The 26,227-nt window shown below is 37.2% G+C and overlaps 5 protein-coding genes across 6 annotated transcripts; 4 read left to right on the forward strand and 1 right to left on the reverse strand.

Moving 5' to 3' along the window:
- Positions 1-92: 92 nt before the first annotated feature.
- LOC140777329 (zinc finger CCCH domain-containing protein 5-like) lies at positions 93-6,578 on the reverse strand. The gene is made up of 7 exons (XM_073121367.1): positions 6,372-6,578; positions 6,022-6,179; positions 4,014-4,079; positions 3,741-3,860; positions 3,351-3,638; positions 2,922-3,242; positions 93-1,072 (listed from the first exon to the last, which is right to left on the reverse strand). Exons 1-7 carry the CDS (start codon positions 6,439-6,441, stop codon positions 695-697), a joined length of 1,401 nt encoding a protein of 466 aa, XP_072977468.1. The 5' UTR covers positions 6,442-6,578; the 3' UTR covers positions 93-694.
- Positions 6,579-12,076: 5,498 nt separating this feature from the next.
- Positions 12,077-15,536, forward strand: LOC140778835 (BTB/POZ domain-containing protein At1g03010). 2 transcript variants are annotated; one of them, XM_073123708.1, is made up of 5 exons: positions 12,077-12,213; positions 12,332-12,514; positions 13,348-13,414; positions 13,581-14,798; positions 14,878-15,536. In XM_073123708.1, exons 2-5 carry the CDS (start codon positions 12,423-12,425, stop codon positions 15,421-15,423), a joined length of 1,923 nt encoding a protein of 640 aa, XP_072979809.1. In that variant the 5' UTR covers positions 12,077-12,213; positions 12,332-12,422; the 3' UTR covers positions 15,424-15,536. The 2 variants fall into 2 exon arrangements, with proteins under 2 accessions (XP_072979809.1, XP_072979808.1); XM_073123707.1 differs by having other exon boundaries at positions 12,089-12,226.
- A 1,224-nt stretch (positions 15,537-16,760) lies between these two features.
- On the forward strand, positions 16,761-17,247 carry LOC140779383 (glutaredoxin-C1-like). Its single transcript, XM_073124413.1, has one exon. The coding sequence runs from the start codon at positions 16,834-16,836 to the stop codon at positions 17,143-17,145; it is 312 nt and encodes a 103-aa protein (XP_072980514.1). The 5' UTR covers positions 16,761-16,833; the 3' UTR covers positions 17,146-17,247.
- Positions 17,248-17,594: 347 nt separating this feature from the next.
- LOC140779148 (probable serine/threonine-protein kinase PBL7) lies at positions 17,595-21,320 on the forward strand. Its single transcript, XM_073124130.1, has 6 exons — positions 17,595-17,829; positions 18,414-18,604; positions 18,853-19,042; positions 19,787-20,154; positions 20,479-21,177; positions 21,266-21,320. The coding sequence occupies exons 1-5, from the start codon at positions 17,700-17,702 to the stop codon at positions 20,857-20,859; spliced, it is 1,260 nt and encodes a 419-aa protein (XP_072980231.1). The 5' UTR covers positions 17,595-17,699; the 3' UTR covers positions 20,860-21,177; positions 21,266-21,320.
- Positions 21,321-22,410: 1,090 nt separating this feature from the next.
- Positions 22,411-25,271, forward strand: LOC140779161 (receptor-like cytoplasmic kinase 185). The gene is made up of 5 exons (XM_073124144.1): positions 22,411-22,498; positions 22,976-23,139; positions 23,356-23,539; positions 24,108-24,472; positions 24,807-25,271. Exons 1-5 carry the CDS (start codon positions 22,411-22,413, stop codon positions 25,026-25,028), a joined length of 1,023 nt encoding a protein of 340 aa, XP_072980245.1. The 3' UTR covers positions 25,029-25,271.
- Positions 25,272-26,227: the final 956 nt, after the last annotated feature.

A 26,227-nucleotide genomic window follows, 5' to 3' on the forward strand; every position in this document is an offset into this window, starting at 1 on the left:
GATCAGTTGAAATGCTGATGGATATAAACCTTTTACACCTAGGCACAAATCAATAGGATTTTTAAGAGAATGATTAAATTAAACATCCAGAATATTTTTAGTACAACATCACTTGTCTCAAGCAAGTCTAATCATATATTACTCGAGTCTCCAGAGGTGGTGCTCATATAAAGGTTGAAAAGGTACAAAAACAAACATTTGGACAAGTGAAGAGACCAAACCCCAGTAGCCTTTGCTTACATAGGTTTGCTTGAAAGACTGAAACTGGTTGCTTGCTCTGAGAAGAACTATGTACCTGAGGCAGTAAAGCTCTAATGCTGATAGCATGGAGGTAAGCCATGTAATATGATCTTTCCTCTTTTCTATTTTAAATATCAAGGAATGAAGAGAAAACAGCAAGCAGATTTAGCTTGCTTTGGAATTATTAAAAAGGAAAGAGAGAAGACCACAGTGTTCTGCTATGCCTTCTCTATGTCGGCTGCAGCTTTTATTCAGATGAGAGGAAGTTGCTTGGATAAAGATTGTATGAGCAGGACTGTCAGAACAAATGTGGGATGAACAAATATCACATGAAGGACTTGTGGAAGAGTTGAATTAGTGCGTGAAGATAGAACGCATGGATGTCTCATCTTCCACTAGGTCAAGGGGGAAGGATTTTGTTTTGGAGAGCAACTATATCTGGAAGAGAGCTCTCTCAGTTTGTACTAGAGATCTCGCCACCATCTCTTGTGCTGCTGCTGCCACTGGTTGTAGAAACTTGAGGATGGATAAGAGGGTGGGGAATAAAACCCCCCTTTGAGAAGATTGAACCAATGGAGGAAGAAATATTCTCAGATGATGGTATTCTGGTGGCAAATGACTCCACAGAGAAGAATTCAGGTCGCTGCTCTGAGGATGATGGAGGAGCCATTGTAGCAACAGAAAATCTAATTGAATGGGGAGCAAGAGGCATGTCAGAAAGCGAAGATGCCGAAAGACTGTAGCTAAGAGTACTCATTGGATGATCAAACTTGCACGTCGGCCCAAATTTGCAAACTCCATGCTGAGCATAGTATGTACAAGGTTGAGCACCCTATGTAGAAAGAAAAAGCTTATGTAAGAATTTAACCAGATAGTGAACTGGAGAAAAAGAATAAAGAAAATCAGAAATCAGAAATCATTACAAATAGACAAGGTAGTATATATGAGCTAACGACTTCAAATGTGAAGATACTAATTTATACTTACATTAGGTGCAATAAAAGAACATATTGGTCCAGGACTTCTTAATATTACCTAAAGTTAGTTTGTCTTTACTTTTTTTTCTCATTCTGTTTATCTTTCTTTAATTGTTCCACCACATCTTTTTCTTTACCATGACTATCCTGCCAACACAAATCAAACCCATAGTACATGATTCTTTCAAAAAATGTGCCAACCCCTGTGTAACGCAAGTGTGAGGCTGAACCCAATATAGATATATAGTGAGAGTCATGATATGGACAGGTAAAAAAATGTTGGATATACAACATAAGCCACCATAAATAGTTTCTCTCAAATGACCAAGAGTAAAAACTCAATATGTTGCAGCATTAAAAATCTTGTTTTGCTCAGGAAGCATGCAACCAGTTCCACAATGCGCAAGATCTATTGGATTACACTACTAAAAAAGAAAAAGATGTTAGATGTGCTTGAGATAATAAGGGTTGCCACGATCAAGTATAGAAAACAATTCTTTGCTCATTAATATCCTCAATAGTTAGGGAATTGGATGCATATAACTAGTTTCAACTTTCAAGTGTACAAGCCTATATACAATTACATAAGAAACTAAAAGGAAAATTCGAGATGTGTTGAAATACTAAGATTTATCAAGATGAAGTAATAAAAGAGACACCAGTATTGCCATAGTTGGCGAGTCGGATGCTGAATACTTTCTTGATTTTTTTAATGATTCAACTCTCTCATGTACAAATATGAAAAGAGTTTGTTTGCTTAGAAATTGAAACTACTATCAAAGTAATAAGTTTTGTATTGGCCTATTTCTTAACTCTAAACAAAAGTTGCACTGCCCTGTCCTAAATATAGTAATATCTGTATCAAAAAAATTATAAAATTTAATGAACTTACTCGTTCTTAATATTCGCCTCTGGGCAGACTATGTCGAAGTTTATTTATTTGCCCTCTCTGTATATATCATCTCCAGCAACTGAATTTAGGAGCTTGCATTCAGCACCTTCTTGTTAAATTGAGTATTAAGAGCACTTTTCTTCACTTCAAACTCAAATCTAGCATGTAACCTGGAGAATGATTGCCAATCTACCAAATGCAGCTATTCTTTCTAAATACTGCCTTCATTTTTCATTGATCTACCAAGACATGGCAATAGAAGACTAGACACATCAATGCCCTTCTTTCAAGCCTCCTCTCTTACATCCACAATTTCATTGTAAGAGAAAGGCATTCTAATCAAAGTTTTTCAAGTTTTTCTATACAATTTATATAAGTAACTACTGACCAAATGATCAAGATGTGGTTCCAGAGGGATGGGCAATGCAAAAAAATGAAACTCAGTTTCAACACATGGTTATCAACTTTTACTAATTAAATGAAATATAAAATCATATGGACTTTGAAATCCAAAGAAATTTATTGTAGAAGCTGAGAGGTTTTATCGTAAACAGATGATGGAATCACATTGCTATTCTAGCTTACACTGCCTGCAATTTCCATGAGTTTGGAAGCTACAGTTTCTATTTCCTCATTCACTATAACTGTATAACCAATGGTGAAGTGCAACTGTGCAAGAATCAGACAGTATAAATGTTCAGCATTTCTCAATGCTTAGGAGATGCTATTTGACATGGGAAGAAAATAATGATACAAGGAATCAAAACAAATTTCTATATCATGACAGAACAGCAGGTTGTAGAGATGCATACCGGACGAAGAGGGAGACCAAGAGGGCTAAGAACACAATTAGATTTTGGTATGTTCCGGTCTGGAGGATGATGGTATTTACATGCAGCACCAAATCTACAATCACCTGTCCTCATGTAAAACTGACACTCGGGCTGATCGGGCCTCTCCGGAAACATGTAATCTCTCTGTCTACTGTTAGAAGGTCCAGCAGAGGAAGACACTGGCACATAAGAACCTGCGTAAGCAGGCATTGAAGGAGGCATTTGATGTGATAAGCCATATGCTGGTCCTGGTTGAACTGTTTGTTGTCCACCTGGGGACACTAACGGATTTACAGGTGCCTGTTTCACATGAAATAACTCAGGATAAGAGATCCACTATTCTAATGGAAACTTCTTCCTTTACAGCAGGAAAGTAATGAACTACATGCACCATATATTTTCACAAACCGGATAAGGACTCCACCCCTGCACTGGTACGACTCCAGGAGAGAGCAGCATGGGACCATAAGAGCTCGACATATATGATCCAGGCAGCATTGGAGGCCTCCCAACTTGCCAACTTGCCATAGGTGGGATCTGATGAGTTGAGGGAACTGAAGAAGGCTGCACCACTGGATAAGTTGGAGCTGCAGGTGATGGAAGTGAAGCATCGCCAAGTTGTGGGTGATGGAATTTACAAGAAGAGCCAAACTTGCATTGGCCTGTCTTCATATAGTAGGAGCACTCTTTCTCACCCTGCATTTTGAAAAGCTTGATTGGCACATTTCCAACGAACAAATGTGAAAGCATTCAGTACTCAAAAGCAGTAACATTAAACAAAATAAACAAAACCCTAACCGGCCGCAGGGGATATCCATAGTAGTTTAACATGACCGGCATCGCGGATCCACCTCCTTCTCTTGGGTGGTGATACTTGCAAGTAGAACCAAATTTGCAAGTCCCAGTCTTCATAAAATACTGCAAAACATTCACATTATCATGGAGCAAGGAAAACAGAATCACAGGTATTTGGACAACATCTGTTTCCCTCATTACAACAGATTCAATTCTGATATATTATAGCTTTTTTATAAGAAAATGCAATCCAAGCCAGAAAGAACAAGTTCATACCTCACAGTGAGGTTGCCCCACTCGCTCTGGATATTCTGCTGCTCCAATTCTTCCAGCACCAGGAAACTAAAATCCAAGACAAAATGTGAATTAAATTATTATCATTATCACCAAATTGTTAACAATAGCGATCAACCATGAAGTTCTCATCTTTCTGATTTAATAAATCTTGTGTCATTATTTTCATATTCAAGAGAAAGAAGAAACAAAACCACATACACATAACCTTGTTAGAGATGTAAATGATTTTAGAAAGGTCAGAAAAGTCCTAGTTGAATTGGCCTCAGAGAAGCAGACATCCAGATCCTAAAGGTGAATCAAAAGATTACTCAACTATCAGAAACAGCCAAAAAAAGTTTTCATCTTTCTGAATTCAATGATTCAAAATGAAATCTTGTTCCCTAAATTCATACAGAAGGCCAAGAAGTAGCAAGACCACAAACATTTTTAACTTTAAACAACAAGGAATTTCTGATTTTTAAAATGCAATACAGTGAGCCTAGCTGAATCCCACAAAAGTGAACATCTGGTTTCTTAATCGTCAGCGATAAACAGTAAAAATAGAGTTGTCACGTGCATACAAACTTAACCATTAGAGATGTAGTTGATTTCCAGTTTCCACAAGGTCAGTAAAGTGAGCCTCAGTTTACTTGGTCCCAAAGAAGCAAACATCAAGGACAGTTGGGTGAATGAAAAGATTACCCAATTTTCAGCAGTAGCCAACAAACAAAAAGTTCCCATCTTTCTAGATTCAATAACTCTACAAATATTGCTTTTGTTAGAGTATAAAGCATTTCCTATCTGCCAAAGCTTCTAAAGTCATTGATAATTTAATATGGTATCAGAGTAATAGGTCTTGAGTTCGGTTCGAATCTCATTAGGTCTATCTGTCATTTAAATAATAGAAACCTTTACTTATTTAATTGAGCCTATTAGAAAAATTTTGAGCCTAGAAGAGTTGGGGGGGGGGGGGGGGGGGGGGGTTAGAGTATCAAAGGTTCTCTAAATTTTCATATTTTAGTGTAGTTGATAAGTTAACAGCTTCACTAATTCATAACTCAAACCAAGAAGAAATAAAACTATACACATTAGTAAATAACTTCCAAATGAATGTCAGAGAGGCCAAGATGAAATGGTCACAAAAAACAGACATGAACATCCTAAAGATGAATGAAATATCCAATTGTCAACAATAGCCTATAAGCATCAAATTCTCATCTTTCTGAATTCAATAGTACAAGAGGAAATCTTTATAAAATTCACACCCAAATCAAGAAGCAACACAGTCACATCCTTCATAACTTTGACAGTCAGGTCTATCAGCAATTTCTAAAAGGACAGAATAGTGAACCCTGTCTGAATTGGTCCAAGTAAAATGGATGGCAAGATCCTTGTGATGAATGAGAGATTGCCCAATTGTCAGAAATAGCCGATAAGCGTAGAAGTTATCATCTTTCCAAATTCAATCATACAGGAGGAAATCCTGCTGCATTAAATTTACAGTCAAGAACATGAAGAAACAAAGCCACACATACTGTTAGTTTAATAATCATAGGTATCAATAACTTCCAAGCATGGAGTTCCCATCTTTCTGGATTCGATAAGAAAAGACGAAATCTTGCTTCATTAAATTCATACTCAAGACCAAGAAAAAACAATGCCACATTAGATTTAACCTTAATGATCAGAGATATAAGAACTTCCAAAAGAAGGTCAGCAAAGTGACCCTAGTTGCATCAGTCCCAGAAAAGAAGACACGAGATCTTTATAATGCATGGAAAAGATTACCCAATTGTCAGCAATAGGCAACTAACATAAAGTTCTCATTTATTTTTAAATTCAGTAACTCGACAAAATCTTGCTCCATTAATTTCACAACGAGATGAAGAAGCACGGAAACCACATGCATTTTAACTTTACTGTAACAACTGGACATGTAAATAACTTCCAAAAGAAGCAAGTACAGTGAGCCCTAGCTGAATTGGTCCCAATAAAGTAGAATCCATACCGCCCCACCACGATTGCGAGGGTGATTGTATCTACATCTCTTGCCATAGCCGCATGTCCCGGTGCGGAGGTAGAAGGTGCACTCTGGCTCGCCGGGCCTCTCCGGGTACGGGAGATTGCCGCTGCCGTCGCCGCCCAATCCCAACCTCCACATTGACTCTACGACGCCAAGCAACAAAAGCACAATAAATATTACCACCTACTGCTTTTAACTCAATGTCAACTTCCATTCCACACACTAAACCCTCAAAAGCAAAACCAAACCTAACACCATCCCACCAATAAAAACAAAAAATCCCCCCCAAAATCAGGAAAAACCGGAAACACTCATCAAGGATCGAAGCAAACCACCTTCGAGACCGGTATTAGGATCCTGGTGGACTCCCTCCCCGGGGCCGATGCCTCGTCCGTACAGCTCCATCTCCGGGCGATGCGGGCCGAGGTGGAGTTCTGGAATGTTCCGGAAGCTGCGATTGGGCGAGTTTGAGGGAATGGAAGGAGATTGGCGTCCAAAAACCGATCGATTCCACTCGATCGAATTATTCCCAAATTTTTCTCACACACACACACACTCTCTCTCTCCGCCTCTCTCGCTCTCTCTCTCTCTCTCTCTCCGTCTTCAAAGCGCTTTGATTCTTCTTTGGACTCTTTTCGTCTGTTGGTTTATATACCCGCCACAAAAGGTCGTTTTTTTAATTTAGAACAAAGCTAAGGGGTGGACCCATAAAATGTACCCAAACGTACCCCCACAATATTATGAGAATGGAACTCAAGCTTAGAGTCCTTTTTTATCAATATTGTACCCTAAATGCCCCTTATTGTTTCCTTCCCCCTTATTTTAGTATCCTACTACGTTAATTTTATTTTGTTTTAGGGACTAATTCTAGTGCTAATACTGAGTAGCCCTACGTTGTTTCTTAGGTAACGTGGCGCGATTCGGTGCGTTGCTGAAATGAGGGGGAGAAAAAAATGTCGGCAATGGGGCTCGCCCAAGGGTGTCTCAATAATTGCCCACATTAAAAAGGGTAATAGAATGATGGCATTTACGTGATTAAACGGCAACATTTCGGGCGGTTTCGTAGCGTGCGCTGTCCGGGCGAGACCAAGGGAGCTGGGCCCCACCTGCGAGCAGCGAATACGGACACAAAAGCGTGACGTCATGTTCTACCAATGGGACGGAGACGCGTGGGAGGTGTGAGGAGATGGGGCCCACGGTCACGTGCTTGGGAGAGAGAGTGGTGCGGTGGGTACTAAGGGAAGCCAGGACCGCCGTGGAAGAGTTGGCGCGGCGCGGGAATCTTGGCGCTGGTAACGGAACCAACGGTTGATGCGACGTCCACGTCACCTTTTGGGGGGGGGGGGGGGGGGAGGTTGTTCCTGGGTAGCTTACCTTATGACTTATGTAGTGGTTGGAGTGGAAGCGGAGACGACCTTAGATGTTTGTTTGAAAGCTTCAAAATGTTTTTTATTTTTATTTTATGGAAAGCCCGTAGATATATATATATATATATATATATATATATATATATCCAGTCAAATTTTATATGCTTATACACAAAGCAAAATGAGACATATTTTGAAGAGCTCACTATATGAAAAATAAACATAAGCCCAAAAAGCAAATAGATTTTGAATCATAAATACTCCAAATATTCAAACTTTATAGGTTAGTATTAGCTTCTCCCTAATCAAGAGAGTATCACGCATTGTAACTATTACCTGCAAAAGTTAAAAGCATTAACAAAGATAACGCACAATAACATTGGATAGGTTTAGTAGAAGCCTAAATCCTGCAACCACCAAACACTCCCGATCATGGCTACAGCTAAGACCTAGGCCAACACAAAAACATTGAGCAGGCACCACCAGGCCCTAAAAGGGTTTAATGAGGTGTTGACTAGAGAGGGGTTAAACTGATTGGAGCAGCAATTAAAGGATCAACTCAGCGCAAAGGAGATCTAACAAAGACAACAATGATAACTGAGACAACAACATTGGTGAACTTGTGAAAAGTGTGGATGGTGAACTATGAAAGTAAAAAAGATAAGAAGTAAGATGTAAAGGAATGAGAGAGAGATTGAGGGCAGCATTAGCACAAAAAGAAGAGCAGTTAGAGAGGAGGAGGATGGCTGACGAGAAAGGGCAACAACATAAGCGATACGGATCGAATAGAATTTAAAAGAGAAAAAAGAAGAGGAAAAACAAAAGAGAAGAGGAAAAGATAAAGAGAAGAAAGGGGAGAGCCACTTGGGCTAAAAGATGGGAGGGAAAGAAAGCCTAAAGTGAGAAAAACTCCTCAGCAAGAGGAGAAAACTCCTACACCAAACCGTAGCAAAGCTAGGACTAACTTAGCAGAAGAATTATCCACCGAGGCCAATGTGCTAAAGTTAAAACTCAATTTTCTTCCCTAAATATATGAATACAAATAATAAATTAAGCATAACTTATAATTTATAATTTTAACTTACTCAAGCATTAATTTAAATATAAGCATTTACTCCCTTTTATGATATGCACCAAGTTATAATTATGAATCCGCTGTTAATAAAAATATAAAAATAATAATTCTTTCAATAGAAATATAGTCTTACTTGAAAATCATGTAAATTGTTTGATCATTAAGAAATTTAGCTATGGCGATTAATATAAAAAAACCATAATTTTTCCTAATAGATTAATATCAAAATTAGTTGCCATTTTACTTAATAGTTTATTTTTTTCAATCTTTTATATAAATTATAAAGTGTTGAAGAGTTCAGCTATTTATTTATTTATTTTTGTCCTATATTTATTTATTAATCAGATAAATTAGAGATAAAATAAAGAGATTTATCATGTTAAAATTACATAATTTAGAGAAAAAAATATAGAATTTAAATCAGATTAAAATAAATGCAAATCAAATCTTCCGATCCTCCCAACTCTCTTCGTATATTCCAAATATTTGTATGCGTAATTCTTATATAAAACACTGATTAAATTAAAAAAATTTAATATTTTTTTGCCAGACCTATCTATTAGTAGCTGACGTATCTAAAATAGGCATCCTTGGGATAATAAATTTAGAATATCAACTATTTAGGTAAATAAATTTCTAGGGAGGGGATATATATATAACACCCTAAGAACTTTATATTTTTATTATTTATAAATTAAATCCTTTAATTTAAAGAATATACGTAGAAAATATTCTGAATTAGATTTAAACTAACACCGTCATTAAGATTTTATTTTTAAAATAATTAAAATACATTTAGTATGACTTAATTGAGGATATTTTTATAATATTTTAAATTTAGTTAACTTAACTCAGAGATTTGGTTAAGTTTAACTAACTGATCTATATTTTCTGTACCTATTCGTTAAATTACAGAGCTCGATATATAAAAAATAAAAAATTTAAAATGTAAACTATAATTTTATTAAAAGACACGATGTTAATCGACAAATTTACCTATAAATTAACATATCATCAAACTTATCTCCCCCCCAAATTTGATAAGATATAGATTTTAAAACTCTAACTGTGGTCCAAAAGAGAGGCTGACAAAATGGAAACCATTATATATGGTGAGGTACACAGCCAGGGCTTAGGTGGGCAGAGTCTGGTTCAATCTAGGCCTAGCACCAACCCAATCATTCCTTGGGTCCCCTACCCCTTTGGATAATAATAGTAGTATATCACTTTTTATTGTACATTTTCACTGTAGACCCTATAATTTAATCAATTTGGTTTTATAGGACAGGTGTTTAATTTCTATACTCATGTTTAACATGTGATGCATATAGGATATATTAATTATAAATGATGTTAATATTATACAACTTAGTTGAGGGGTATAAATTGAGCTTGAGCTTGAGCTTGAGCTTGAGCTTGAGCTTGAGCTTGATCTAAGCTCAAGTTCGAATACAATGACTTGTTGTTTTGAAAACACATTGAGCTAACAAAGAAGAAAATATTCTATTATTTTTTAAAGATAAAGAAAATAAAAAATTTAAAATAATCCTAGATAAAATTGTCTATAAGAAGGGGAAAATGGTACTGCTTATATAATTAATTTCACTCATAGGTAAAGTTGGGCCTTTTAGCCCAGCCCATTTTTGACTCCTAGGGGATAGCTTGAGTCTTGACTTGGTCTAGCTTTGATTTGATGTCATTGACTTGGAGGAGGACCAGCTAGGAAAGTTGGTGTAATATAATATAACAGGGTTAAATATATTTTACACTTATACTTAAATTTACTTTACTTTGTACTTTATTTTAGTTATTTTGCTCTATTATATTAAAATCTGTACGTCTTTTATAACAAACATGATAAATATATTTTGATTATTTTGACGTTATTCAGTTAAGTTTAATATAAAAACTTAGAGTTTTACTTTAGTTATAAGTATAAGGATTAGTTTAAGGTTTTTTAAAATACTGAGGAGAGATAAAGTAATTTTAAGCATAAATACAGAGAGGTAAAATGCATTTGATCCAATACAACAATAGTAAATGATGGGCCATGATAGTATGCTCACCTAAAAATTGTACCCATATAAATGACTAAGTGAGTCTACATGAGAGACATGCATTTTGTTCAACAAAAATTACTAACTTTGAGCAATTTTTGGTAGTTGTAGTAGTAAAATAGATGTTGTGTAAATCATTGATTCATTTATTCAGCGATTTATATATTTATATTAAATAACATTGGTAAACTAATGTAATAATTTTTGTATACACATGCAAATGTAACAATAAAAAATAAAATTATAAATTCTCTTACTTGGGTATACAATATTTTGTAAGCAAATTTAAAATAGACAAAAACTCCAAAAGAAAAGAACTCTATCTATAAAACAAGGTAAAACATGGTACTATTTTCTTAAAATTTTATTACAATTGCTTTATGTTTTACTTTTATTATCATTTACCTTGTTTAATAAGTATTCTTATCATTCAAAGTAATGCCTCAAGAATATCCTAAGTTAACTTTCACCTTAGCAAAAATAAGACTAATTTATTCTTTTAAAAATAAAAATATTAAAATATTCTTAAATTGATCTTAAAATTGTTCCCCTTTTACTTTTAGCTCATCAACAATATAAAAATAAAAAAAGGAAATTTCTAATCCCAATACAAAGAAAAGTAATAAGAAACTAAGATTGCAATCAATCTTTCCACGGATTAAAATCAGATTACATCCATTCAGAGTCCAAATAATCCCAGGCTTTAAAAGGAGCTTTCACATTTCCATGTCTCCCTTCACAAAGATAAGATATATTGCAATCTCATTTCTTTAACTACTAAAATAGTCCCACATCACACAAAAGAAAGAAATAAATAAAATTATGAACTTTTAGTTAAGGTGTTGTTGATGATTAGAACAGCAATCATGTAATAAAGAAAAGGCTACGCATTATGGGGGCAGGCCAACTTGATGAAGGCTCTTTTTTGTCAGCCATAATGAAGGCCACTAGGTTCTCCTCCTATCCCTAATGATGCTAATCACCTGCTTCCCACTAATGTCTTGCAAAAAAGATACATATTATACTTGCACCCCCACCCTTTCTCAAACTTATCCTTTCTTTTGATCACATTAACTCCAACAATGGAGACCAATCACTGTACAATGTCTCACCTCACAATGGCCAAGAAATTTCTCGATCTTTTGATCGACATCGAACGGTCTTCGTTAGCCTGTACATCAGCCTTTCCAGAGGTTTTTTTTTTTTTGGGGTATGTGTGTGTGTGCTTAAGGTTGGCTTTGTGATTAATAATTCTCTAGGCTTAGTCATTAGCCATGATAGCATTCCATAAAAAAAGCAATGCAAGCCCCACAGGAATCCTGCAAACCATTTCTTACACATATCAAGTAGCAATCAATTGGATTTCATGAGGCCAAGACTAACTTTTAGGACAGAAGATGGAAGGAAGCCACAACTGTTACCTGAATATTTATTGCCATCTTAATGCATATTAATCTCTAGTGATATAACACAGGAAATGGCACTCTCATGAGTAAAGGGACTTTACTCAACATGAAGGCCTATAAGCTTTGTAGTTTCTTTTGTAGAAAGTGATCAGTTCTAATCTCTAGCATAGAATTATTAAAGGTGTGCTTTGCCTCCTAACTTATTCAATTCTTTTGCCTTTATTGTTAGGTAAATTGAAATGCCATTCCAGAAAGGCTTATTCCATCATCAAGTATGCAACTGCTGTGAGAACCTTTTTTTAAAAAACAATACTCTCATCAGATGCATTGCCTTTGTTAATCAAACAGCATTCTTACTTCATAAAAGTCACACTTCCCTCTCTCCCACAGACCCTCTTGAAAGTGTGACTCCTGACCAGATCACAGAAGAACACCTCCTGCATTCTTCAGAAGAGAGAGAGAGAGAGAGTGAGAGAGAGAGATGGGGGTTGCAACCTTTACTGAGTTGAAGCAGAGTGTTTCAGGGAAGAGAACATTTAGGCCTAGTTTAAGCACTCGGCATGCTACTGAATGGTAAAACTCTATCAGAATTATCTTCTTGTTCTTGTTCTTCATCTTTGCCATATGCTGTCAATTAATTCTTGAGTAGAATAATTATTAGAATTAAGATAGTACCTCCTTAATCATGTGATACAGATGATTGTTTTGGCAGTCTAGTTGATATTATGGTATTGTATGTATAGTAACTATTTATAAGGATGTAACTGCATGTTAAGTCAAGTGAATTTTCAATTCTTTTTCCTTTTCAAAGACCATGTTTAATTTTCAATTTATTTTCATAAACTGTACTATTGCGGATTTTTTTCAACGTCGGAATTTCCTTTTGCTGCATGTTTTCTGAAACAACTGAGCAGAAAATACTTGGCACTCATAATACTTCACATCTCCATAAATTTCCTTTTGTTGCTGCATCTCATATAGGAGAATCAGTATTCTGAAACTTATCAACATTTTCTTCTTCTTTTTCGTATTTATAGACATACCGTGAAAGAATTAGAAAGAAAGATAAACTATTTCATGGCAATTAGCATTGAAAGAACTACTCAGCAAGTAGTAATATAAAAGACATACTAGCAAAATTGTTCACTAAGATAAAGGTTTAAAGATAAGTTCTATTTCTTCTTGTAAATGAATGAGTTGCAATCCAGAATTCTTGCAAATTGAAATGTTTTTTTCTGTGATTGAAGTAGCAAATCATTTGGAAGTTGGAACACCACATTAGCCTTAGGCATATGACAACACTGAGACAAAGTTATCAGTTAACTTGAGATGGTATACTGGATGTTGTGCCAATAAATGCTTTATTTCAGTCTTATCTGTTCATTAATCGTTGATCTACCTTACAGGCCCCTTACTGATGTATCTAGTGATCTCACAGTTGAAGTTGGAACCTCAAGTTTTGCACTCCACAAGGTGAAAATAGGATAAATAAACTATCTTGCCATCCTCTTGATGGATGAATTGTGAGAATTATGCTTTATATGACAAAAGAAAATAGATTCTTTTTTTCTTTCTTTCTCTCTGTTTCAAAGTTAATGTGATATATAGATCTCCAAATTCAATAATGGTACTATTGCAGTTTCCTCTTGTTTCTCGGAGTGGAAAGATTAGAAAGCTCCTATCAGAGGCGAAGGATTTGAAGGTGACACGAATTAATCTCCACGGCACACCAGGTGGACCACAAGCATTTGAACTTGCAGCCAAATTCTGCTACGGAGTAAATATCGAGATCACAATATCGAATGTCGCAATGCTGCGGTGCGCAGCTCACTACTTACAGATGACTGAGGAATTTGCAGACAAGAACTTAGAACAGCTGACTGAAATCTATCTGAAAGACACAGTTATCCCAAGCATTACGAACTCGATCACTGTCCTCCACCATTGCGAGACGCTACTTCCAGTAGCTGAAGAGATCAATTTGGTCAACCGAATCATTACTGTGATCACGACGAATGTGTGCAAGGAGCAGTTGACATGTGGGCTCTCAAAACTTGAGCAGAATTCACCCCTCAGGCCAATGCTGATGGAATCAGAACCACCATCAGATTGGTGGGGGAAGGCTCTCGCACTTCTTAGCTTGGATTTCTTCCAAAAAGTTCTCTCTGCTTTGAAATCTAAGGGCCTCAAACAGGATACTATCAGTAGAATCCTAGTCAATTACGCGCATAACACTCTTCAAGGCCTCATGGTCAGAGACATCCAATCATCATCATCATCATCATCATCATTATCAGGGGGCTTCTCCGATATGGAGGCGCTAAAGAAGCAACGAATCATAGTTGAAGCTATTGTCGGCCTACTACCACCCCAATCGAGGAAGAGCCCAGTGCCCATGGCGTTTCTTTCAGGCCTTCTGAAGACCGCAACCATGACCTCCGCATCCACCATCTGTAAGGCAGACATAGAACGACGAATTGCACTGCAATTGGACCAATCCATTCTCGAAGACATACTAATTCCAGCCAACAGCCACACCGGCCACCACTCGTTATACGACACAGACTCGGTAACGAGGATCTTCTCGATGTTCCTGAATTTGGATGAAGAGGAGGATGAGGGGAGCCAACTCAGAGATAATAATAGCAACGGTTGCTATGACTTTGTCGACAGCCCAAGATCTCCAAATATGAGCTTGATACTCAAGGTGTCGAAACTTTTAGACAGTTTCCTTGCAGAAATTGCACTAGATTCCAATTTGACACCATCGAAGTTTATCTCTCTAGCGGAGCTTCTGCCTGACCATGCTCGAGTAGTCAACGACGGCCTTTATAGAGCCGTTGATATCTTCCTAAAGGTACAAACAATCTTACTCTGATACACGTGATCAGTAATTAACTAGCATTCACTGCTGACTTCGAATAATTGGTCTTCAGGTTCATCCAAACATCAAGGAATCGGAACGCTACCGCCTATGCAAGACCATCGATTGCCAGAAGCTGTCGCAAGAAGCATGCAGCCATGCAGCGCAGAACGAACGTCTCCCCGTGCAGATGGCAGTGCAAGTCCTCTACTTTGAACAGATCAGACTGCGAAATGCGATGAACGGTAACCACGATCACTTCTTCTTCGGATCATCAGCAAACGGCAGCCAGTATCCCCAGAGATCAGGAAGTGGAGTAGGGAGCGGCGCTCTCTCTCCGAGAGACAACTACGCATCCGTGAGGAGGGAGAACAGGGAGCTCAAGCTTGAGGTTGCAAGAATGAGGATGAGGCTCAATGATCTGGAGAAAGATCACGTATCAATGAAGCAAGAGCTCGTCCGATCAAATCCCGCGAACAATCTGCTTCGATCTTTCACTAAGAAACTCGGCAAACTGAATCAACTATTTCGACTGTGGGATGTTAAGGCGATGAGTCTCAAGCCTCCTACCGATCCGAGGTCTCTCTTCCAACGTAAGCGACGGCATTCCATTTCTTGACTACGTGCGTAAAAATTTGCTTATTTCACGTAAAGATTTTACCTCTCAGTTCTGTATCTTGATTCTTTTAACGTGTTTGATATGTGAAAGTTTATAGAAAAATTTTCAGCGGCTTGCCATGCTAAAGAAAGAACTAACATTAATTTCCAAACTAGTAGTAGTACACTAGTACCTCCTCCTCATCATCAACAGCAACAACTAAAACAATAACCAAGTGCTTTCTGCTCCACTCCTAATCATGATCTAGTTTCAATAAACTAAGATCAATCGTATCAATGCGTTGCATGTTGCATTCGACGCCACAACTGCTTCATGGAACTTTTTACAACTTTACAAGTTGTCAAAAGGAGAGGGTACAGCAAATCTTGTCCTTTTTGGTGGAATCAATGACAGTATACTAATCAAACATCATAGACGATATATTTCTTTTGAATCCCTTTCCTTCTAAAAGGAATAATCTTGGAGATATCGAGCCAATATACGCAACAATCTAGAAACACTTCATCCTTTACTCCTCTTCTTAAAAACTTAAGCTGTTATATATAACAAAACAACAATAATGTAAGCTATACTTTTAAAAATATTTAAAGAGAATACATAAAAGCATCATCTCTTATAGAAGCGTTCTAGTACACAAAGGACCTGCCAGTACAACATCCCAGGAGAACAAAATATATAATAAAATCTTATCCCCGTTAGTAGTTTTTAGAATCTATACCCCTTGCCATTGCACTAAGTGTCGCCCCCTGAATTCTCCCTTCCTATGGATTTAAAGTTATTCCCTCTAAACCCACCTTGCTGATGTGATGCTGAACGTGGTCTTAACAAAGGAAAGATTACTTCCCATGCTGACATTGAAGCTTCTTTTGATTGTGAAACACATCATAGTAGAAGGTATAACAATTTAAAGAAAAAAGTTAAATCTCATCGCATCCTGTCCTGATTTATGGCCCACCCAGATGATCTACCGTACCCCAAATAACTTACTGGGAGAGATTCAAACCTTAAATATTGAATAGTCATAATGGTGGGGCTCCCTACCTCCCAATTAACAAAGGAGTGTTTTTATTTTCCTGATAGATTGTGGGCTACTAGACCAATCCTAGGCTAGATAACATAAACCTAAGTCATGCACATATAATACCTTCCAATAGAAAATTTATTAAATACTACTCTCCTAACTAAGTATTCTTTCAGAAAAAGGTTCATAAGGGGGAAATATCTTGGACAACTTTGTTCCACTAAAATCATTTGCATCAGTACCCTTTACTTTATATCATGTATAAATAGGTCTCTTGTGGGATGTCAACTCCAAAGTACTAATTTGCTCATTTCATTTTTCTTTTTCTTTCCATTGAAATCTTCCAAATTTTTTCTCATCACAACTCTAACAAAAGAAGCTATATTGAGATGGATAAGATCAAAAGGTTGGCCTCCCAGAGAGCAGTAGTAATCTTCACTATGAGCTCATGTTGCATGTGTCACACCATCAAGAGGCTCTTCTGCGAGCTCGGCGTAAATCCGACTATTCATGAGTTAGACAAAGAACCTAACGGCAAAGACATGGAGCGAGCCCTCGCCAGAATGGTCGGCCATAGCCCGCCTGTGCCTACAGTGTTCATCGGCGGTCATTTGATCGGGCCAACCGATAAGGTCATGTCACTTCACCTTGGGGGCAAGCTCGTCCCGCTGCTTAGAGAAGCAGGCGCTCTCTGGCTCTGATACTATGTTATTTATACTATTTAAAATTTTAAGAAGATATTTGTATTCTCTATTTTGTCTGTGGATGGACATTAATATTGAGAAAATGCTTGAAAATTAGAATAAAACTCTACACGAGACAATGAAAGAGATGTACAACTTTTTCGAGTAAGTGTAATAAAATTAATTGAGCTTGCTATTTGAAATAAATTTCAATAAATACAGGACTCTATTTAGAAACTAAATAGTATCAAGAATCTGGGGGTGCAAAGTGAAAATTTCCGTTAACCAGACCAGGGAGTGTGCACTAAAAATACCAGAACGCCGACTTCTTAGGTTGCGAGGGGTAATTTGGGTACTTGAGAGCAAATTAGATGAACAAAAGATTATTTTAGAAATTTTGGAAGAATCTCTCTCTCTCTCTCTCTCTCTCTCTCTCTCTCTCTCTCTGCGTTCTTTCACATTTCTTGGTTTGTTTTTAATCGATTCGGCGAGGTGGAGAGGAAGCGCGGGAAAGAGATTCTGCTCAAGATTTAAAAATCTTTTTCTCTAGAGCTAATACATTGGAATTTGGGATGAAGTGTTTCCAATGCTTTCGATCTCCCAAGAGCGAGGAAGAGAAGGATTATAGTAGCGGGGAAGGAGTTGGGGATTCCAGGAGAGAAGGCCTGGCATCGTCTACTTCTGTGACGACCAGCATCCGAGGTGAGGTGATCAAGTTTGGTTGTTTTCTACGATAAAGATTGAATCTTTTTGGAAAGTATGGTAGCCCAGGAGCGTCAATTATGCCCAGTCATTTATCTTAGCACGATCATTGGAAGACTAGTTGCTTTCTGTGTGTCTTGATATAGAAACTGTAAGGAGTTGGAAATCGATATATAAATGATGCTTAGTTTTTTTCTCTTCTTTTTTTCCGGTTCAAACTGTATAACATGAAGGATATCTTGTCATGGTTTCTTCTTCTCTCGGAAATGATGCTATCAGTTGCTGCCCTATTTATCTTGATACAAGAACATGCAAGAATATTTCTTTTGCTTGCATTATTACAGGAAGTGACTTATCAGTGTAATTCTGGATTCTATTCCTGAATGCCAATTACTCATTGTTTGATGAAGTAAATAAATTTGATACTACTATTTCCATGATTCTGATTTTATACTGCTAAACTTATGTAGTTTTGGAGTTAAAAAATGTTTGAAGAGCTTTACTGAGTTTTCTAGGTCCTCTGTTTATTGATTAATTTACTTATTGACTAACTTCGAATTGCTTGCTGGCGCTAAATGGATCAGAGTCATCGGCCAATTCAGACATGAAGAACGAAGATCCGATTGAGAAAGGAGGAGATAAGACACATAATGCAGCAAATTCTTTCATGCTCTGGGAGCTTGCTGCTATTACTAATGACTTCAACATAGAATCCCTTGTGGGTATGGGGAATTATGGTCGTGTATATAAAGGAGAGCCGCTGAAGGGTGACCAGGTCAATCTTCCTAGTCCAGTGCGATGCATCACTTTTTTGTGCACATTATCTGACACCCTAAACATTTATAAATTTTTAGCAAGTTTGTGAATTTTCCTGGCAGAAATAAATGCACTTTTCTAATATTGGATTCACTTAGGAATAAAGGACATTGTAGCTTGTAACTTCTTTATGTAAAATTCTGTAAATGCTATCTTATTTTTATAGATTGTCACACTCAACAGATGGGGTAATTCTACTTTCTGCAGGTTGTTGCGGTGAAACAACTTGATCAAGATGGTATTCAAGGAAAAGAAGAGATGTTTGCAAATTTCATTTCACTAAGTCACCTAAACCACCCTAATCTGGTTAATCTGATTGGTTACTGTGCTGATGATGATGAACGCCTCCTTGTTTATGAGTTTATGCCATTTGGATCTCTAGAAGATCATCTGCATGGTTAGATTCTCTATTTTCTCTATGTTTGAAAGTTAATTGCCTCGTTCTACTGAATGTCTACCATATGTGCAGTCTAAACTGCATCATGGTTATTGCCACTTTTCCTAAACCGACATTAATCTAAAAAGAACGGTGGAGATTCTAGAGGAGTCTCTTTCACAAGTTATTCAGTGAAAAGGTCTAGATAATCTTGATATAGATAGTAAATAAAATTGTAAACATCTAACCTGAAGTCTCTTTAAAAATAAGATGAAGTTAAAAAGTGAATAGTGCTGGATGATATTCATCATGATGTTTCCAAGATGTTCACGAGAGAAAAAATGACTACCCAGAGGTGCATAAACTATCAGGAAATTAAGCTCATAAGTGACATGACTGTATTTTTGGAGAGAGTAACGAGAAGATTGTTAACATATGTAAATTATTTTCTTTTTGTACTTCTTGGTCAGCTAAGGTTCATTTCTTTAGGTGTAAATTCATTATTAAGTATATCGCTCTGAGATCTTCTTGAACTTGATGTTAAGTTAGAAAATGATCATATGTGTTCAATTCTCCTTGAAATAAGTAGAATCAGACTTTCCAGACATGACAGCCTATTAGATGACCTTTGCAGTAAAAGCACCATTTTGTTCTGCTTCAATGTCAAATAGGAGAGAATAAATAATCATTGATCCTATGTTGTCAATGTTTAAGTACATATAGATGGGCAATTCCACCTTAATTTATGGACATCTTATCCTACAGATCTTCCACCTAATAAAGAACCTCTTGACTGGAACACGCGGATGAAGATAGCTGCTGGTGTAGCCCAGGGCTTGGAATACCTCCATAATCAGATAAATCCTCCAGTTATTTACAGATTCATCAAATCATCAAATATCCTTCTTGGCGAAGGCTATCATCCAAAGCTGTCAGATGTCGGACTTGAAATATTTTTCCCAACTCGTGCCATGACAGCATATGGTTACTGTGCTCCTGAAAGTATTCTGGAAGGAAATCTAACGGTTGAATCTGATGTTTATAGTTTTGGTGTACTCCTCCTTGAATTGATTACAGGGCGAAAAGCAATTGACAGCAAAAGGTGTTATGCAGAACAACTTCTAGTCGCATGGGTAGGTTCTACCATACTTTTGATTGCTTATCAACATTCTGGAAAAGTGAATTAATGCTTAGTTTCTCCTGGATTGCAGTTTGCATACAGTTATTTTCAACATTACTAAGAGTATTATCAGCAAGCATATCCTTTCTCTTATCATAAGATAGAATTCAGAAGCTTCATTTAACATAATGTTGTCTCAGATATTTTACCATTATTGCAAATTAAGTGCATTGTTTTATGAACTTTGGTGTAGAGATGATGATTCAAATTTTCTTTCTTGGAATGACTGAATTTAGTTCAGTAGGATAAGTATTTGTACCATTGATGTGATCTACAGGCTGGTCCGTTGCTAGTTGATGAAACTAAGTTCAGTAGTCTGGCTGATCCTTTGCTTCAAGGCCAATTTCCCCCGATGAGCTTACATGAGGCTCTGTGCCTTGTGGTGCAGTGTTTGGATGGTCAAGAAGCAAATCGGCCTCCCATTGAGTATGTTGTAGACAAAGCTAAATATCTTGCTTCACAAACTTATGATCCAAAAACAGCTGCTGCTCAAAGTTATACACCAAGTTCATCAACCCCAAGGCCTAAGGAGTCTGAGATAAATCCAGCTGGTGTATCCCATGATCAAAGAAGTTCTCCTGACTTCAGTTATAATGTTGGATTAACTGTTAGCAAAGCTGATGGGGCCAGTAGCTGGAAAGGAAAGAACCTTGCATGAATAGAAGATCAGGAATCTCGGACGGACCGTCCAGTTGATATGAGCACTACTAGAAAAGGATGAAGAAGAATTGAGGAGTTCAATGCTTGCTCAATGTAATCCCTCGTGTGAATGCGGTTCATCTTGGTTAGTCTCTTAGCAAAAAAGTGCCAAAGTAGGAACAAAAGGCCTGCTCAATTTCATTCCTAATGTTCTGTTAATAAGGCCAATTTTATCTGTCACTACCACAGTACCACTGCTACTATCGCAAGAAAATGCATTGCCAAGATAGCAGTTGCACTATATAGAGTTTTTTCAGCTCTAGGCACAAGGCAACAGGTGAGAATTCTCTCCATAGGAAATATTAACTTTCCTATTATGTTAATTTAAACAATAGGAAAACCATACTTATTGCTAATTACTTCAGGAGTCTGTTTGGCGACTATGGAGTCTTAATCAAGGAATGGACAGCGCAAATCTACTAGGAAACTGAAATGACCTATTCAGTAAATTTCTAGTTAACTCATGGAGGAGGGCTTGTAGTTTAAGAATACAAAAACATCTGAGCTATTCAGTAAAATGTGAATCAGATGAGTTTATCATATAATTGCACAACCATTGAATTCTTATCTTCTAGATCTAGAGAGATGGAGATTTTTTACTATATATCGTTTGAATGCCAAGATGTCAGTAGATTTCACATTGGAGCAGTTCTGTTGCCTGCAACAACTGAAATTGCCTACAATGTGCTGCAAAGAAAGCAACTTCAACTGTCTGGATACCTGCCACTAGCATTTAGAAAATTGATGCGGCGAATAACTTGCGGATTCCGAAGAACAGATTAAACATATACTAATTTACTCTCCAAAATCCAAAATTTAGATCCCAAATTTGTGGTATTGCGTCTCTAACAAATGTGCAGAGGGAGTGCCACCATTTCTTTTCTCTAATCCTTCAGCAATAGAGACTGAATTCTCCTTAAATAATCACCCTAAAAATGGATGACAATTTAATGAATGGTAAATACTCATTTTGTTACTCATTTTGCTGAGCCAAATACAGAAATCAAGCTCTAATTTCACGGTGAAAAAATTAATTTCAATGCACTAATAAAGAATTCTTTGTCATCGTTGGGCCCAAAATTGGAACATTGGGCTTTCCTAATACAGAGCCTGGTCATCATGGGAATCGCCAAGTCTGCAAATGAGCTTACCTGGATAACGACTTCTAACGATTTCTCCAGTAATAAGGGGTAATTTGGGTATTACATAACAGATTAACGAACGAAATCTTTATTTTGAAGAATAAATAGCGCCATCGATTTAAGAGAGTTTCTTATTTATGTATCATAGCATAGCCCACTTACTCTCTCTCTCTCTCTCTCTCTCTCTCCTGGCTCATTCTTTCGGATTCCTTCTTCTTCTTCTTCTTCTCTTTTGATTCTCTTTGTTGGCTTTCTTTGATTCCAACAATTTGGGTTCCGCATTGGAAAATAGATGAAGTGTTTCCAGTGCACTCGGCCTCCCAAGAACGAGGAAAGGAAGAGTAGTTAGTAGTCAGGTGGAAAAGGAGATGTATACTAAGGTGGAAGGAGGTGCGGATCCCCCGAGCGAGTACCCAAAAGATCCACCGCCTTCTCCTGCGACGGATACTGGCCCAGGTGATCAAATTTGGCTGTTTTCTCGGGCAAAGATTGAATCTTTCCTGAGAACTGTGGTGATCCAATAGTGTAGATTGTGACCGCTTGCTTTCTTCAGTACATGAGTGGAAATTGGACTTCGTTTTCTTTCTTTTCTTTGGCAGGAAGCCTTCTTGTTCTTTTCCTTTTGATGTTATACTTTTACAGGCCGATCGAGATCAGGGAATTTCTTGTAGGGATGTAGTTCTCAGTGTATAGTGCGATGGGTCCTTTGTGAGAGCAGACAACATTTTCTTGAGTCTTCCAATTACCCATTACTTTTCCAATTGGTTTCTAACTATTGGAAGCGATGCCATTCTAACTTGATATAAACGATCAAGAATCTTTTTTATATCTTGCATTGGTACAAGAAGCATTCTACTAGCATAACTTTACTATTTGGCAATTGGGCAGTTCTTCATCATCTTTTACTAATTTTGAATTGTTTGTTCGCACTAGACAAATTGGAGTTACGGGTGTTTAGGACTGCAGATCAGATAGAAGAATTGAGAGTGCCCATTTTACCAAGGTGTTTTGAGTTTTCCGAGCTTGTTGCTGCTACTGGGAACTTAAAGTCGTGTGCTCTAGATTATTTCTATGGAGGGCATTTGGAGGACGGCCAGGTTAGTCTTCCTAGAGTTGGTCTAATTGAGCAGTTCATATTGGATATTGTTGGTGGAGTTACTTGCAGAAACAATGTACCCACCTTCTCAATTTTACATTTTTCTGGATAGTTTCACATATAAATCCTAGAATTTGTAATATTCATGTGTAATCTTGTGATGGATTTTCCTTTCTAGATCGTCAGATTTGACTGATAGATAGACGACTTTCGGCAGGTTGTTGCTGTGAAACGACTAAAACAAGACAGTGGAGCTCAAGAGTTTCTTACGCAGGTCTTCATAGTCAGTCAATTGAACCACCCTAATATAGTCAAACTGATTGGTTACTGTACTTACGGTGATGACCGCTATGTTGTTTACGAGTTAATGCCATTGGGATCACTACGAGATCACCTACATGGTTAGATTCTCTACTTTCTTGGTGGTGAAGAATTGATCAAGCTTTACTGCTCAACTTATATCTGAAAAATAGATATTCTAATCAAATCGATATACAATGTTGTTAAAGAAAAAAGTTAACCCGTTTCTTCGAGCATGGTAGACTGGTAGTTGAAAAACTCGTAGTGCACGTCTGCACTACCTCGGCAATTGTCCTAGATTCTTGTAGATGTTCTCTGAGGTTATCTTTAGTTTGGTTATATTTGTGGCAAGGAATCTCACTTTTTCGATCAGATCTTGAGGTTAACTTGATTTACTTCTTGTTTGTCTGAAAAACACTCATATGCCTTCAATTATCTTAGATGGACAGAATCAAAACTTTCTAGGCATGGCAACCTTTTCTTAGATGCCTTGTGCAGTAATAGCATGTTTTTGTGCTTCCTTTTATTTTCTTTTCTTTTCTTTCCTTTCCTTTTCTATTATGTATCTACTAAGAGAGGAGAGCATTATCATGAATTTGGTACACTATTTGTTTGAATTCATCTACATGGACAACTTTCAACGTGATTGAAAGACATCTTCTCCTACAGACCTTCCACCGAATAAGGAACCTCTTGACTGGAATACCCGAATGAAGATAGCTGAAGGCGTAGCCCGAGGCTTGGAGTACCTCCATAAGATGAATCCTCCAGTTATTTACAGATTCATCTCATCATCAAACATCCTTCTTGGCGAAGGATATCATTCAAAGCTGTCAGATGTCGGAGTCGAAAGATTTTGCCCAACTCATGCCATGACAGAATATGGTTATCACACTCCTGAAGATCTTCTGGTAGGAGAGATATCGGTTAAATCTGATGTCTATAGCTTTGGTGTACTCCTCCTTGAATTGGTTACAGGGAGAAAAGCAATTGACATCGAAAGGTGTCATGGAGAACAACTTTTAGTTGCATGGGTAGGTTCTACCATACCTTGACTGCTCATCAAACATCTAGGAAAAACGATTTAATGCTCAATTTTTCCTAGACTGCAGTTTGCGTCCATTTATTTCAAACATATCCAACGGTATCATCAGCAAACATATAACTTTCTCTTCTTATCATGTGATAGAATTCAGAATCTTCACTTAACATAATGTTTGCCTCAGATATTTTGAGTATGATTGCAAATTCAGTTGCACTGTTTTACAAACTTGAGTAGAGATGATGATGATTCAAATCTTCTTTTCTCAGAATGCTTGAATTTAGTTCAGTAGGATAAGTTTTTGTGCCATTTTATGTGATCTGCAGGCTTGTTGGCTGCTCACTTATGAATCAAAGGTCATGCATACTTGTATGGCTGATCCTCTGCTGCAAGACCGATATCCGCTGATAAGCTTATATCAGGCTCTGTCCCTTGCATCACAGTGTTTGAATAGTCAAGCAGAACATCGGCCTCCCATCGAGTACATTGTAGACAAAGTTTCACAGCTTGCTTCACAAACTTATGGTTCAAAAACAGCTACTGCTTGAAGTTACACAAAAAGTTCATCAACCCCAAGGCTCAAGAAGGTTGCTAGAAATCAAGCTGGTGGATCTCATGATCAGAGACGTTCTTCCTGGCTGAATGAATAGAAGCCCAGGAATCTCTCGGTCACGGAATACAGTTCATGCAAGTACAGTGAATTTCCAAAAGATGTTAATAAGAATTGAGGAATCCAATGCTGCTTCAATGCAATCCCTCATGTGGATGCATTTGAATTTGGTCTGTCTCTTGGCAAGAAACTGTCACAGTAGGAATTCAATTTTGATTCCTTTGTGTTCTATTAATAAGGCCAATTTTATCCAACTACTAATCTACAATTGCTACTTCTAATCACTTTTATGTGTGATTTGAATGGAAGAGAAACAGAGAAAGGATAACAGGGAAGAAGAAGAAAAAAAATGAAGAAAATGAGATGCAAACTTTAGGAGTGCACTACTACCGAGATTCTTCATCGTCACCACAATTCGTAGAAATACCATGTGAAATTCTTTCTTGGTTAATTCAAACAGCATGAGAACATACTAATTGCTATTCTGATCAACATATAGTGTTAGTTTTTATGGCAAAATTTGTATTTTAGCTATTCAGCTAATGAGCATTGGTCCTAATGGAGTCTTAATCAAGGAATGGACAACGCTAATGAGCATTTTTGTGTCGAGAAAAAGAAAAAAAAAAGAACAGGACAAGCATGGAAGATTCTTCTGTCATCCTGATGATATGATCTCGGTAATTGTGTAGACATCATAGACTGAAAGCAAAATGTGAATCAGATGAGTACACAATCAATGAATTCTTATTCTTCTAGCGAGAGAGAGAGAGAGAGAGAGAGAGAGAGAGAGAGAGAGAGAGAGAGAGAGAGAGAGAGAGAGAGAGAGAGAGAGAGAGAGAGAGAGAGAGAGAGAGAGAGGTTGATCTATCACCTGCAACAACTGAAATTGCTCACAGCTACTACTGCAGGTAAACAATTTCAACCCTCTGGATACCTGCCACTGGAATTTAGAAATTAATGCGGCGAATAATTCACCTATTCTTAAGACTAGATTAAAAGGAGATCATTTTATTTTTCAAATTAGCAAAGTGTAGATCTCAACTTTGTGATCTCTTACCTTTGTACTTAAATTGTAATCTCATCGATGACCGAGGGTTAGCTTCTTTTTCTTTTTCAATCTTGTATGAAAAAGAAATC

Source organism: Typha angustifolia, chromosome 15, assembly GCF_048772165.1.
Source record: "Typha angustifolia cultivar Huaian chromosome 15, ASM4877216v1, whole genome shotgun sequence".
NCBI lineage: Eukaryota > Viridiplantae > Streptophyta > Magnoliopsida > Poales > Typhaceae > Typha > Typha angustifolia.

What these genes read in the sequence shown, in the direction of transcription:
- LOC140777329 (XM_073121367.1), bottom strand. Translation starts at nt 6,441, where the DNA reads ATGGAGCTGTACGGACGAGGCATCGGCCCCGGGGAGGGAGTCCACCAG. An exon ending in TCCTAATACCGGTCTCGAAG is followed by an intron (nt 6,180 to 6,371) that starts GTGGTTTGCTTC and finishes TTGGCGTCGTAG; the next exon opens with AGTCAATGTGGAGGTTGGGA. An exon ending in CTCGCAATCGTGGTGGGGCG is followed by an intron (nt 4,080 to 6,021) that starts GTATGGATTCTA and finishes CTTGGATTTTAG; the next exon opens with TTTCCTGGTGCTGGAAGAAT.
- LOC140779161 (XM_073124144.1), top strand. Translation starts at nt 22,411, where the DNA reads ATGTATACTAAGGTGGAAGGAGGTGCGGATCCCCCGAGCGAGTACCCA. An exon ending in ACTACGAGATCACCTACATG is followed by an intron (nt 23,540 to 24,107) that starts GTTAGATTCTCT and finishes CTTCTCCTACAG; the next exon opens with ACCTTCCACCGAATAAGGAA. An exon ending in AACAACTTTTAGTTGCATGG is followed by an intron (nt 24,473 to 24,806) that starts GTAGGTTCTACC and finishes TGTGATCTGCAG; the next exon opens with GCTTGTTGGCTGCTCACTTA.
- LOC140778835 (XM_073123708.1), top strand. Translation starts at nt 12,423, where the DNA reads ATGGGGGTTGCAACCTTTACTGAGTTGAAGCAGAGTGTTTCAGGGAAG. An exon ending in ACTCGGCATGCTACTGAATG is followed by an intron (nt 12,515 to 13,347) that starts GTAAAACTCTAT and finishes TCTACCTTACAG; the next exon opens with GCCCCTTACTGATGTATCTA. An exon ending in CCGTTGATATCTTCCTAAAG is followed by an intron (nt 14,799 to 14,877) that starts GTACAAACAATC and finishes ATTGGTCTTCAG; the next exon opens with GTTCATCCAAACATCAAGGA.
- LOC140779148 (XM_073124130.1), top strand. Translation starts at nt 17,700, where the DNA reads ATGAAGTGTTTCCAATGCTTTCGATCTCCCAAGAGCGAGGAAGAGAAG. An exon ending in TGTGACGACCAGCATCCGAG is followed by an intron (nt 17,830 to 18,413) that starts GTGAGGTGATCA and finishes TAAATGGATCAG; the next exon opens with AGTCATCGGCCAATTCAGAC. An exon ending in AGCCGCTGAAGGGTGACCAG is followed by an intron (nt 18,605 to 18,852) that starts GTCAATCTTCCT and finishes TACTTTCTGCAG; the next exon opens with GTTGTTGCGGTGAAACAACT.
- LOC140779383 (XM_073124413.1), top strand. Translation starts at nt 16,834, where the DNA reads ATGGATAAGATCAAAAGGTTGGCCTCCCAGAGAGCAGTAGTAATCTTC.